At 40.7% G+C, this 14401-nt stretch overlaps 1 protein-coding gene across 1 annotated transcript in view; it reads left to right on the top strand.

Annotated features, from left to right (window-relative positions):
- The window catches only part of ATF7IP2 (activating transcription factor 7 interacting protein 2), a 42977-nt gene extending 39515 nt beyond the window's left edge, over nt 1-3462 (top strand). The window contains exons 10-11 of the mRNA XM_054589229.1: nt 1795-1880; nt 3049-3462. Of these exons, the coding sequence (XP_054445204.1) occupies nt 1795-1880; nt 3049-3462 (500 nt within the window). The remainder of the gene's footprint in view (nt 1-1794; nt 1881-3048) is intronic.
- The last annotated feature ends 10939 nt before the right edge of the window (nt 3463-14401 follow it).

Genomic DNA, 14401 nt, shown 5'->3' on the forward strand with positions numbered 1-14401 from the left:
GAATGTCCAGTTCCGATTAAGAGTCAGGTCAAATCAAACTTGGACCATTTCCCATATTTCCAATCTTGGTGATAATTATCACCAGCTCATCCCATTTCCCAAGCCAGAAGTGAAAGAATCATTTTGTCTCTTAGATCTGCCTCATTCTACTCTCTAGTAAGTTTTCAAGCCCATCAGTTCTGTCTCCTGGAAAGCTAACAGATCTGATTCATATATTTCCTTACTTCAGAATTTTATCACCTTTAGCCTGGTGTATTGCCATAACTTAGTAATGAATATTTTTGCCCTAACTTACTGTTTTTAATGGATCTTCCAAGCTGCCACTAAAATATTATTTCTTATATACAAATCTAGTTATGTTTTTATCTTTGGTATAAAATCTAAACTCCTTAATAAGATGTACAAGTCATCAATGACTTAGACCCTGAAAACTTTTCTAGCTTTATTTCTACAAACTGCTGATAGAAGAAATGTTATGGAAAGTCATATTTGTTAGAATTTTTTTTGTATGAAACTGTACACTTGAAACTTTAAAGGTTATTTATGTCAGCTCTTGTGTGATGATTAACCTACAGATTATGATTTCACAAATCTAGTTCTAATTAACTAAATCAGTTTAAAAGGCTGTACAGCCTCTTACAGTTATAATAACAGTCATTACCTCTTCCAAAAAGACTTTTTAACACCAGTAAATAAAGTGACTAATAAATTATATTTGAAATACAACACAGACTCTTAATTATCCTTGTCTGTCAAAAGATAAATGCAAATAAAGTATTTCATTTGGGGAGATTCATAAAGTATATTAAACAGTTATATCATTACACTCACAATAGATCTAAAATGGTATTTATTGCTTATTAGATATGTTCAAATTTCTGAAATGTTTAGAAATTAGCATTCTATATAGCCCTACACCTTTCCAACATGAAGCCCCTTTCTTTACCACCCCATATATACTCTCCCTAGTTGTTTTCAAACCATTCTTATTTTTTTAAAGATTTTATTTATTTATTTTTAGAGAGAGGGGAAGGGAGGGAGAAAGAAGGATAGAAACATCAATGTGTGGTGGATTCTCACACGCCCCCTACTGGGAACCTGGCCTGCACTCCAGTCCTGTGCCCTGACTGGGAATCAAATGGGCAACCCTTTGGTTTGCAGGCCAGCACTCAATCCACTGAGCCACACCAGCCAGGGCTTAAACCATTCTTACACCTACTAAACCCTCTCTCTCTTCCTAACACATACATTTTCCCCCTTTTCTTTGTTCCCCTCACTATCTCTCTTTCTTCCACTTTCCCTTTCATTCCTCCTTCCCCTGTCCACAATTCCTATCTACCTATTTCCCTCAAAGCTAACACACACTTTAACAGTAGAGATTCCTTCAACCCCAACCTGCATTGATTCCTAGTTTAAATTCCCAGGACTGTGTGTATCACATATTCAAACAGGATTGTAAATAGCCCTGTGTTTGCAAATGTCCTTGTTGGCCTAACAGAGCAGAATCCACCTTGAAGACCACTGAACAGAGCCCTCTCCCATGTGTCATTTTTCCTGGTTCCAAATTACATAATGGCTTAACTCTTTACCTTAAGTGGGGCATTCATCACATTAAAGGAAGATTCTCTATATTTGGTAACTTTGTATCTTGAACCTTTATCAAAAGTTTATCTTCACAGTTTTATAGTTTTAGTTCACACTTAATTAGCACACATATAAATTATTCTTGCTTAAAGATTAAGGGATTGATTATTGCAGATAAATTTAACTTCTTAAACATTGTGTTCTTCACAGAAAATCCAGTATCCATGCTGGAATCATCTATGAAATCCGTTTCCATCTCAAAAGAGACAACCCCAGTGGCACAAAATGCAACCCAGGTACTGAAAGGAAATGCTCTGTAAGGGATAGTCATTCCAAATTGAGTGGATATCAAAGTGCTCATTTTACTCTTGAAGAAATACTTGGGTCACATTTTAGCTTAGAAAACACTTTAATGTGCTTTTTAAAATTGCTATTGTGAGTCTACTTATACAATTAAAATAACTTAATTGAATTTTCCAGGAGCAACAGAAATTAAAACAAATACAAGTTTTTACTCAACAAATTGGAAAAGATTTTGAGAAATAATAAGCATTTTGATGACAGTGGAGGAAAAAGGGTATTCACTTTTCATGTAAATTAGCACAATGTTTGGGAACACAATTTGGAAATGAGATAGAAAATAGAATATTATTCAGAATGTTGGGGCCCTAACCCGTTATGGATTAGTGATATTCCAGAGCATAGAAACCTTAACTCCAAAAGAAGCCTAAGCTTGAAAAGACTGGATTCTGCCTTACAAATTATTAATGCGTCCCTTTATTCTTATTGGGTTGGCCATAAAGTCCTTTTAGTTTTTTCTGTAAAATAAAAGACATATTTTTTATTTTCACCAATAACTTTATTGATGTGGAGATTTTGAATATATTGGCTATCTCCTGCATGGTATAATGTTGATTGCTTTCAAGTAATGTCTGTTTTGTTGCTCTCAACTTCAATTCATCTTCCTAACCATGGAGCATCATCCAGTGAGAAATCTTCAGCACAATACTTTGCAAACCACTTTTGATGCATTCGATCAGTCACAGCACATTCTCCATACGTTGCACAAATCTTTTTTTGCATTTCAGTTGCATTTTTACCTTTCTTGAAACAAAAAAGCATAATATGCTGAAAATGTTGCATATTTTCTTTCACCTTCAATATTAAAATGGCTACACAAAAATTCACCAATTTTGATAAGTGATTTTTTTCTCTAAATGCACTCTGATATGACAGCTGTCACAATGCAATCTAACAAAATTGTTTCAAATGAAGTTAAAGACAACTAAGTGCTACTAGAGCCATCTTACAGAAAAAACTAGACACACTTTTTGGCTAACCCAATATGATTTTGAGAAATGGATTGAGGAATGGGAAATAATATATTGTAGACTTGCAGCTGACCACTTTAAAATACTTAGAACCCACCAATTCAGCTCGCTAAACTTTCTATAAATGTTTTAGGTTCTTGAGTCTTTTGAGCATCTGCCACCTCTCCCAGCACCACCACCACTACTGCCTGAACTGATAGACAAAATTCGAGACACACTTCCTCCCCAGAAGCCTGAGCTCAAAGTGAAACGGGTGCTGAGACCCAAGGGCATTGCCCTGACTTGGAACATCACCAAAATCAATCCCAAGTGTGCTCCTGTGGAAAGCTATCATCTTTTTCTGTGCCACGAGAACCCTACTAATAAGTTGATTTGGAAGAAAATTGGAGAAATTAAAGCTTTGCCACTCCCAATGGCCTGTACTTTATCTCAGTTTTTAGCTTCCAACAAATATTATTTTACTGTCCAATCAAAAGACATTTTTGGGAGATATGGACCATTTTGTGATATAAAATCCATCCCTGGGTTTTCCGAAACTCTTACCTAAAGAAAAGACTTCGATAATTATATATTGTACTACATTTTGTTTTGTTTTGTATTTGTTCATTTACAATATTCTTCTAACACTAATTGTTATCTTACAGGGCCATTTAAGATTGTGAACCCTTTGTTTAGGGACAGTCATCTTCCCTATGTCGTAGTGGCCTCTATTTTCATGAATTTCTGACTCAATAAGTACTTCCAGTGGATATTTTTCAAAACATACACTATCATGGATCCATGTTGCTAAGCTGTGCTATGTACAATACTTCTGATTACTGTGGAGCTGCTGCTGCTATCAGAAGCCCTAGAATACAAGCAGCCACTATTTCTTCTGTTAACGATCAACTTTTAGTGATGTGGTCGGTATAGGTACAGGAAAACTCAGCTCTTTACTGAGGACAGGTCATCCCTGGGGTGCATCTCCACCAAGATTTTATGGAAATAAATGTCTTCCCGTTCTGTTAAAATTCTAAGAGCTATTTGTGCCCCTACCTCCTTTTGTTATTGTTACGTCAACCATTTGGAGAAAAGCTTGGAAGTTTTCCCTAAATCTGTTTCTATTCTTATATATATAATAAAATCAGTTAAGCCTCATGTGCTGTGTACACAAAACACACAGTATCTTTTATAAAAAACATTATCCAACCTGCTGTTTCAGATGAGGAAAATGGAATTGTCTGCCTTAGATTTAAGGCTTTAATTTGCTAATTCCCTAATGCTACCCTTTGCTCATTTTTCTGGCTGCCATTATTACTTGAAGGAAGAATATAACACTAAGGGGCTCCAATAGATGTGTACTATGCATACCTCTACCTTAGCGAACACTGAGGTGAAGCTGTGGCTAGCACAAGTAGCCCAGTCAACAAGTGAACAAACTTGGTAAGTATAATAAGTCAGGGACCAATGGGACAAACTCTGTGGGATGCTGAAAAAAACAAAACTGTTAGTGTGAAAGATAGTCTATTCAAAAGAGGTATTCTTTCTTTTTACATAGTGAAAGTATAGGCCTCAGAGGTGCTGAGTTTTTTTTTAAATGAACAGGAAATAGTTTCCTTGGCATTTTGTAAATGCCTTAACATCTTCAGGCATAAATAAAGCTGTTACTTTTCAGTCTCTGTGTCTTTTCCTTCTAAAACATTATGACTGAAAGAGCCAAATTCTGAACTGAGTTTAATAAGATGAGCTGCCTTTTGTGAGGTTCCATTTTGGGCTCAGAGCAGTGGAGGGCATGCTGCAGCACACGACAAGGGCTTCACTTGGGGGAGAATTGTATCCTTGGATTGATGTAGACCAACGTTCACTCACTGAGCCAAAAAACTTAACACCATAAACAAGATTTTGGTACGCATCACCAAAGTGAAACTACATCTCCAACCAGCAAATCTGCAGTGTTGAGAGGTGCAGTCTTCAGCAAAATGCCTTTTGGAAGAGCAAAATTCCCCACTTACCTATCAATGACACCAGAAGAGAACCGGCATAAGAACAAGAAAGATCCAGTACCAAATACAGAAAGCAAACACTTCACCCCACCCCTGAAACACTTTATGTACTTCTATGGGAAATCTTTATGCCTCCTTTAAGCAACAGGACCAAAGTCTGATGAGCTAAATGGAATAAGCTGAAAGAAGTCTATGGGGTAGTTTATGGAATCACCAGGGAACTGAGACACAAGCTTAGAAAACAAAAAATAAATACTTTGCAACAAATCCATGAAGATTCAAACCTGGGTCAGTTTATGCACTTTATAGTCTACCAAGTAGCATGTTAAGACATTTGCCCATTTTAAAGATGGAGAAAAAGGCCCAGGGAGCTTAGATGGCTTGTCCAAATCACAGACCTGGCCCATTCAAAGCCAGCACCATGGTCCCAGGTACCCGCTGTATATACTACACTGCCTCATGAAGACTGGACAAATAGAACAGGAAGAATTCACCACTGTCTTTCCTGCCATGTGGCTCAGAATGAAAACCAGACACATATCTGATTGGCTTCTCCCAGGCAGGTGTGGAAGCTGCAAGGTGAACAAGAAAGCCAGTATCTAGCATTCCTGGTCAATGAGAGGTGCACTGTGCTGCCCTTGACATTCAAGGCAGGTGTGGTAGCTTTGTATTGTGTCCACTGTCACAAAGCCGAAACTACCTTTCCCAAGGTGTCCTTCCCTGGCTAGCTCAAGACTAGTGTTGGCCATGAGAAATTGCATGAAATTCAGAAGCAGAAGCAAAGTAACACGTGTGTTATGTTCTGAAGATGGATACAGGACATCAGAACACAACAGCTGTGCCTACTTGAATTGCTGGTCCATGGACCTCCAGCTCCTGCAGCTTCAGCAAGAGCCTCCTTCCACCTGTCCAAGTACAGGGCACATATGTGTGCTGCTCTGTGCTGCTCCTGCAGTCCCATGATTCCCGTGGCTTCAAGGGTAGATATTGTGATACACAGAAGCACTTCCAATTTGTATGTACCTGCTGTTATCCACATCCATTTTTCTTTACCACTGCCACTTTCCTGACTTCTAGTAACTCTGAGCTCAATACTAGACTCAAGAGGGAACAGTTTGCATAGCCACCAGCTCTGCCACGTTGGGCCAAGTCTAGCCCTACAATAAATTCCTTGTTCTATAGCTTCGATGGCTCCATCACTGAGACCATGCAGTCTGGAGAGTTGAGTAGGACCCTAACTTGTCCAGCTGCCCTGCAAAGTAACATGTTTCATACATTGTTCTCATAGAGTATTAATATAGGGGAGGGGCATGAGAACTAAACAAATAAACCAAAGTAAAGTCATGTTAAAGCCTGCTACATGCCACAAGATAAGGAACTTGGTTAATTAGATCAAATCACAAGAAACTTAAAAAACAAAATCATTGTAGAGAGTACTATCAATTGCTTGTTCATACCATAAAATAGACCACAAAATATACCTTTTAAAATTTAAAGTTGCCCTGGTTGGTGGGGCTCAATTGGTTAGAGCATTGTCTCATAACCAAAAGGTTGAGGGTTCAATTCCCAGTCAGGGCACATACCTAGGTTACAGGTTTGATCCCCGGTCCTGACACATAATGGCGGTTTCTCAATGTTTCTCTCTCACATTGATGTTTCTCTCCTTCTCACCCTATAAAAACGATGAAAAAAAATTTAAACCCAACTTTTTCCCCCACTATTTCCCCATACCAGTAATTTTTCATAGAAACTACAAACTGATATAAGCTCAATCTCTAGGAAACGTTGGGATCTCTCCTCTCTTTTACTGGTGAGGGGAGACCATGATTCTGTGGAGTGGCTTTTCTTGCTTGTCCTCTTTGCTCAATAAACTTGCTACTTCACTTCACTCCAAGGCTAGTTTTTTGTTGTCATTGTTCTTTTAAAAATGATTTTTAGAAAGAAACCATCAATTTGTTGTTCCACTTATTTATGCATTCATTGGTTGCTGCTTGTATGTGCCCTGGCCAAGATGAAACCTGCAATTGTGGTATATCAGGATGACACTCTAACCAACTGAGTTAACCCAGCAGGGCCAAGCCTTGTTCTTGAATTTTTTCTTGAGTTCTTTCTTGCATGAAGCTAAGCATCCTTTTGGCTTGGGGCTCAAGTCCCCAAAAGGGACTCGCCCCTCTGTAATCAGTATGAACTTCCAACAAACTGTTGGAAAACTACTTCCAATACTTTTTTTTATTTTATTTTATTTTTAGAGGAGAAGGAAGGGGAAAAGAAGAGAGAAACATCAATGTGTGGTTGCCTCTCATGTGCCCCTTACTGGGGACCTGGCCTGCAACCCAGGCATGTGCCCTGACTAGGAATCAAACCAGCAACTCTGTTTCGCAGGCCTGGTGCTCAATCCACTGAGCCACAACCAGCCAGCATTCAACATTCAGTGATTCAGGCAACCCATTTCACCTCTCTGCCTTCTTTACTGGCTCTCACATTTTGTAACAGCCTCCCTCCCTCCCCCTTTCTCTTTCCTAACTTGTTCTACTGCCTGAGATCAAGAATGCTGATAGATAAAGGGCTATGGTGGGCAGTCAGACAGGCATGAGCAGAGCAGGACAATAGGACAGGTACCTCGCAACAGATGCCTAGCAACGGGCAGAACTGGGAGAGCAAGTATTAGAAATAAGTATTGGTAATTAAGACCTCAATCCTGAGGTGCCCGTTCCTCCCCCTAGATTGTCTGCGGTCATGTGGGTTAGATCTTCCCACTGAGCTTTTCTCCCCGGCATGTAGCTAGTCATGTGATAGGCTCCCTTGTCTTAGAGAAAAACAAAGGAGCTAGAAAAAAGTTCCACCTGACTTCCATGCAAGGACCAGGAGATGACAGGACAGGTCCCAATAGGTCAGTTCGAAGAAGAAAGAAATTAACCCCCTTCCAAGGGGTTAAAAGGAGCCCTGGTGCTGACCAATGATTGGAGACCATGACCTGAAAGGACACATCTGGAAAGCTGATGAATATTCTGTTGATATTCTTTCCTGGGACCACCCCTAAAAATCTCCACCCTTAAAAGCCCTTGGGATGGAGGACCCAGCACAGCTCTCTCTATGGAGCACGCCTACACCTTTTCCCACCTCCTTCCTTCTCCCAGGTGCATTTTTCTTGCCCCTCTCTTTCTCCTAAGCTGCAATGGCCCTTCTTTATCCTCTGTAACTTGTTCCACAAGCTCAGCCGGCTCACTTCCTCAACCTCTATGACTTTCTAAATAAATTTTCTCTTACAGTTTGAGTCTTGGTTCTAAATTCTTACTTAGCTAGAACTCACTCAAATACCTAGGTTCAATCACTGGTTACATTCTGGGGCTGTTTTCCTAACAGGTCATTGTAAGGAATTAATGAGATAACATATTGAGGACAAAGCAAGTCCTTATTAATAAATGATAATGTTAGTGTAGGTAGCTAGATATTAATAGGAGAAGGAAGCAAAGAAAATAGGATATTAAAAAGCCTAATATAGTAGGAAGCTACAGCTTCACACACCCCTCAGGGCATCGTCCACTGTCCACACCTAATCCCCCAGGTGAGCAGGAATACCATTAATACCAGTCACTACCAGGAAGGAATAAAAACAGCAGAGGAAATTTCTCTGCTGGGTGCATGCTCATAAAAGCCAATATGGCACAGGAGGAGGTGCTTCCACCATAAAGCAGGTGCAGTAGGAGCCAAAATGGCAACTCTAAAGACCTGTTAGTCTAGCCTGGGAAAAGGATTTGATTGGGTAAGGAACCAGAACCCCGAGAAGACCAAAGAAATGGATTAGTGGGTGGAAGGATCCAGTGCCAGCCCACAAAAGCTTGGAAAGTTGCTTGGTTAGTTTGAAGGAGAGCCTGGTCTTTCCTAAACCCAAGATAACTTAATCTCAGCTTAACAAAGAATTAGTCTCTCTCTCTCTCTCTTTCTTGTCCCTCTCTCTTTCTCCCCCACTCCCTCTCCCTCCCCCCCCCCCCACCTCCCTCTCTGAGTGTGTGTGTGTCACTTGGTAATATGTGCTTGCCCTGTCTGCTTGCACATTTTCTCTCCATAGCAACCATGTGGTCCTAGCAGCTACCTGGGGCTGGGACAGGCCACATGAGCCTTGGCACACAGCCAGCCAGAGTGCAGCTGGGAACACAGCTAGCCAGATGGCACCAAAGACAGACACATGGATGAAACCAATGGCGCAAAATATCTGGACACTGGCCCTATTTCTGGGCCTGATGAGGTCAAAACAACTTTTTTCACAGAAGGACTATTGGAGATGAGACTTAGGGAACCTGAGGGCAGCTTTCTATTTCCACCCAAATAAATTTTACAACTAGACCTCATCCTCCCATACACAGATCTCCCAGAACACTTTTCTTGCAACTCCATGAAAGAATGCCATTTCCACTGGGAAACATCAGAAAATAATAATAATAATAATAATAACCTTTGCTAAGGGATGGGGGAATTAGAAATACCGTGTTTCCTGGCTAACTGCTAATTCACTGGAGCAAGAGGGTCAGTAGGAGATGGCATTTCACTCAGAGGTGGCCATGAACACAGAAGAAAATTATTCTTAAAATCACATGTGAACATTTTCCCAGTATGAAGATAGAGGCAGAGATTGGAGTGATGCAACCCCAAGCCAAAGAACATGGAAGCCACTAGAAGCTGGAAGAGGTAAGAAAAGATCCTCCCACAGAGTCTTTGGAGGGAACCTAGACAGCCTTGCCAGTATCTTGAGGCCTGACTTCTAGCCTCTAGAACTGTAAGAAAATACATTCCTATTGTTTGAAGCCACCAAGTTTGTGAAAATGTGTTTCAGCAGCAGTAGGAAAATGAATACAGCCACTGGAGACCATTTGTTCAAAACAAAGACACTGGTCCCTTACCCATTATGATATGGAGGTGGATCCTCCTAATTGACATACTGGCTGGGAGGTGGCTTTACCTACTATGGGGGCCCAAAAAAATGAATACTTTTTCTTCCACCTTCTAAGTTCTTTCAGCTGGACCAGTAATCAAATTAATGGAATAGAATAACAAGAGAAAAGTCAAGTTTTCATGCATGTGATGGAGAAGTCACATAAGCATGAAAATTCCAAAGACGGGCAACATTGAGTATATAAGAAATTTCTGGACAAAGGAGAAAAGAGGAGGATGAGATATTAGATTTCAGAAATGAAATGGGTGATTTATACGTAGGTGAGGAAGTGCATAGCATACATAGCAAGAAAATGCATGCTCAGAAACAATGGGACCCAGGGAGTATCTATCTAATAGGTGCCTGTCTGAAGCCCTCTTGTTTACCATACTTACCGTAATTCAAATTAGACTAAGGCTAATGGGGGACTCAAACGTTGGAAAAGCTTCAGTTTCAGGTAATAGCTAATAAGCTTAGTAATCAATGTATGTACAAAACTGTTGTTTCAGGAACTGATGGTATGACCCACCTTAACTCCAGGAGACCATAAGCAGTTCCCCCTTTGTGCCTCAGGAGGACTGCAGCTGTGAAGAAGATATCTGAGTCATTGTATTCCAGAGTGAGACACAGATAAAGAGTAACACCCAATGCACGGATGAAAGAATGCTAAAGCTTTTTATCTGATTAACTTTTTCCCTGAACTTCAAACCCCTTACCTACACTTTTCTTCTCCTTATAAAAAGGGTCGGTTTAAAAATGGAATTTGAAACAGTCTGTTAGGGTACAAACCTACTGTCTTCTCAGATCCCTAGGTCACCTGAATAAAGCGCCCATAAAGATTCAATCCCTGTATCTGCTTATTGGGTCTGGTAGGTGACAGGCAGCATGAACGCCAGCTTTTCTGGTTTCAAGGCAATGTTCTAAGATTTCCTTTCTGAAGCAGATTTCTCTGTTAGACTCTCTTGGGCAGAAAATGGGGGAGAGCCAAAGGTTCTTTCTAACTCTTGTTACTAACAAACAGCTTAAAATCAATATCCCAAAAGGGTAGCTTCAGGGCAGCAAAACTTTGGTTCCCTTCAGCAACAATAAGGAAGATGCAAAGCCCCCCTTACACCGTAAGGGGTCTTCCCTCAGGAAGTTGTGCCAAACATGAAGAAAGCAGATTGAGGCCTTATCTTGAACTGACTGATAGCAGCTGAAGTGACAAAAACTCGGAGATAGACAAACAATTTTACACATTTCCCATTGCCACAAATCCAAAGGAAGGAGTGAGAGAATTTACAAAAAAAAAAAAAACAAAACCCTATAATGTACACAAATCCATATTTTCTACCTTTCAGTCTCATGAGAGTATATGTGTGTGTAAATTGTGTATGTGTGTATGGCAGGGGCAGCTACTTGGTTTTTCATCAATGTTCATAAGGGATCAGAATATGCCACCTCAAAATATGCCACTTTGGCATAAGGATTATGTTGAACTGAAGACAATTGAAAAACAAAAGACACAGGAAGAGCTCTCTACCCTCCCCATCTCTGCCTAAAATCAGGGCATAAAGTTGGTATAAGTTTGTAAAGGTGACTTAAATTTCTATTTGTAAAGGGGTTTCCCTCTCTGATTCTAGGAGGACCTGAGATGACACAGAGATGAATCTGCATAACAAACCCTACTAAAACGACGTTCATTTAATGATCTTGGACGTGAACAACAAAGTGGGAATTGACTGGGGGCGGGGGGTGGGAGGGGGGGAACGGGGAGGTGCAGTCCAGGGTGGGACGGGTGGAGGAGGGCAAAGGAGGAAATATTGAGACAACTGTAATAGAATAAACATCATTTAAAAATTAAAAAAAAACAACAACCTTTATTTAGTGTGCATTTCCTAGTGCCCTTCCCACAATGTTCTGCCTCTAGGACCCCAAATCCCTTCCCTTTCTCTTGTCACTTCATAATTTATTACCCTTTGTTTAAGCCCTCAAGTCCTACCCCTCCTGTGGGGTTTCACTGACTTAGCCCCTGTACTCGTGGAAATAATAAAATTTATATTCCTTTTCTCTTTTTAATCTGTCTTTTGTCAAATTCACAGGCTCCATTCACTCACAGAACCAAAAAGGGAAAAGTTTTTCCTCCCCTTCAATGAAAATTATGAGCAGTAGAACTATGGGGAGGTGAATGGCCCTACTTGCTGGGATTTAATCATCCAAACTCACAGGCATTACAATAGATGGTAGGAACTTTTAACAGATTAGCTATTTAGATGGTGAAAAGGACAGAAATTAGTTAAAATTCAAACTCTCACTGAGGAAAGTTAGTAAGAAACTAGGAAAATTCCCGGACAAGTGGAATGAGGAAATGGCTGATCAGCTGAGCAATTAACAGCCAGCTGATTAATCACAAGACCCTATCCTCCCTAACCAAATATACCTCAGAACAGATAGTTCAAATCATCTTGGTTAGGGAGCTTTACAACCCCTCATCTTTTCCCCATGAGGGAGACAAATTTGAGTTTTCTCCCTGTGTCCTCTTTTGGCTGCCTATCAAAATAAATTCCTTTCTTGTGGCGTACTCAGTGCTTTAGAGATTGGTCTTACTGAGCATCAGGCATAGGAACTTGGGTTCAGTTATATCACTGGTCAACAAGAGAGTCCCTTCTATATAGACAATGAAATATGAAACTGGACCCAGGTTCAGCTCTCTGCCACAAGGAAAGTTGAGCTTGTGAGACATGTGCTGGTGAAAAGGAAAGTTTATTCAAGTGCTGACATCTTGAGAAGATGGGGGACTCCTGTCCTCAAAAAACCCAACTTAACATCTCTGGTCAAGCCCTGATTCTTATAGGGAGTTGGTGGGAATTTGGGAGAGGGAAACTTCCCAGGGGGAGTGCTGATGGACAGTTTCTCTTGAGAGAAGGAAGGAGAAGTAAGGGGAGGGGACGGAAGGGGAGTCCACAGCTCCTGTTCAGGTTCATTCCCTTCTTACCAATGTTATCTGTGGTTTTACTGCCTGCATTAGCATGCTTCCCTTTCCCCGACACCTGTGGTTTATTGCTGGTGTCAGCATTTCTCACAATGCAACAAGAATTCAGCCAGAGGTGAAAGCACAGTCGATTACGTACTTTGATTGATTATAGAATACGTAACTTTGATTACTAGCTGGTAGATACTAAATCATGGTTACAATTTAAAATTTTAGTGCAGGCAGAGACTTTTATTAGGGGAGAGAGGGAAAGCAGAACAAAGAGATCAGGGGGAGGGTTGTGGACAGGCAGGCAGTGTTCTTGCTGGTGCCTATATGAGTCTTTACTGTCCTTTAGGTAGTCATCTGGTTTTTCCAGCTTAGCAGGACTCTGAAGTCAGGGTGTTTCTTAGGTTTACATGGAAAATGAACTTATAGATTCTAGAGAAGTATACTTAGAAAAGAAACTTCTAATGTGTAAACTCTAGTTTTGAGAGAAATATCAGGTTTGAGTAACAAGATGGGTTTAATATTTACTAAGACTAATATGGATAGCTTTACATAAGTATAGTGTATTCATCCCCTGTTACACGTACACCAGGATAGTTTTCTCAAATCTCTTTGAAAGGAACAATTTCCCATAATTTTAAAATTTGGGCTGAGGATTTGGGGGGTGGTCAATTCTTTGTCAGTGCCAGAGAAATAAGAGGAAGCCATCTTCGAAGCAGGTCCTGGGTTTAAACACCCAGCTGCACCCATGTGGAGCAGACAAATAGCTCTGCTAAGCCCTACCCAAATTCATGCCACACAAGCCTGTGAGCAAGATAAAAAGTTATTTAAGACACTAAGTTTGGAGCTCATTTATGAGGCAGCAACAGCACCTGGGACACTACTAGACTGACATTTATGTTGAGAAGTTTGGTCATTATCTTGGGAGTATTGGAGAACCCTCGAAGGTTTCAATCCAGATGGGTGACGGGACCAGACTGGAGGTTTGAGATCACTCCGGTTGCTCTGCAGAAACAGACTGGTGATCGGGGTCTGGGCAATGGGGGACAGTGGTACCAGGGTGACAACTTACCAGTCTATTGCAGTGCTTAGAGGAAGACGACAGCTGCTGGGACTGGGTGGTGGAAATGACGTCCAGGGGCAGGGAAGAATGAATAACTCCCAGGGAACCTTCAATGCATATAGCAGGTCCAGACCCCAGGGTCCAGTTACTCTGCCCCAAGGCCACTAAGGAGGGACGAAGAAGGGCACACACCCTTCTCTTCCAGGATAAAGAACATGGCAGAAGAAAATGGAGACTGACCATTAAAGGAATCACCGGAATCATTTCTCTTCTTTAGGAACATCTGACTTAACTCATTTTATCTGACTAAACCAAATTATTTTGGTTTGTAATCAAGATTTCAATTGAATGTAGAAATGGATACACCCCAGGTCAATAGCCAAATGCTGAGGGCTTTAGGATGGTTGCATTTTAACCTCCCACAGTCGGTGTTACAGATGCATCCCTACAAGACCTGAACAAACGATTGGGGACAATGGCCACCAGGGGGCAGTAATGCCTCGTTTTCACATCTCTGAAATCGAAATTAAACCTGCTTTTTGTCCTTTTTGG

The sequence above is a fragment of the Pteronotus mesoamericanus genome, unplaced genomic scaffold, assembly GCF_021234165.1.
Source record: "Pteronotus mesoamericanus isolate MK-2021 breed Mesoamerican mustached bat unplaced genomic scaffold, CSHL_Meso_final scaffold_167, whole genome shotgun sequence".
NCBI classification, from domain to species: Eukaryota; Metazoa; Chordata; class Mammalia; order Chiroptera; family Mormoopidae; genus Pteronotus; species Pteronotus mesoamericanus.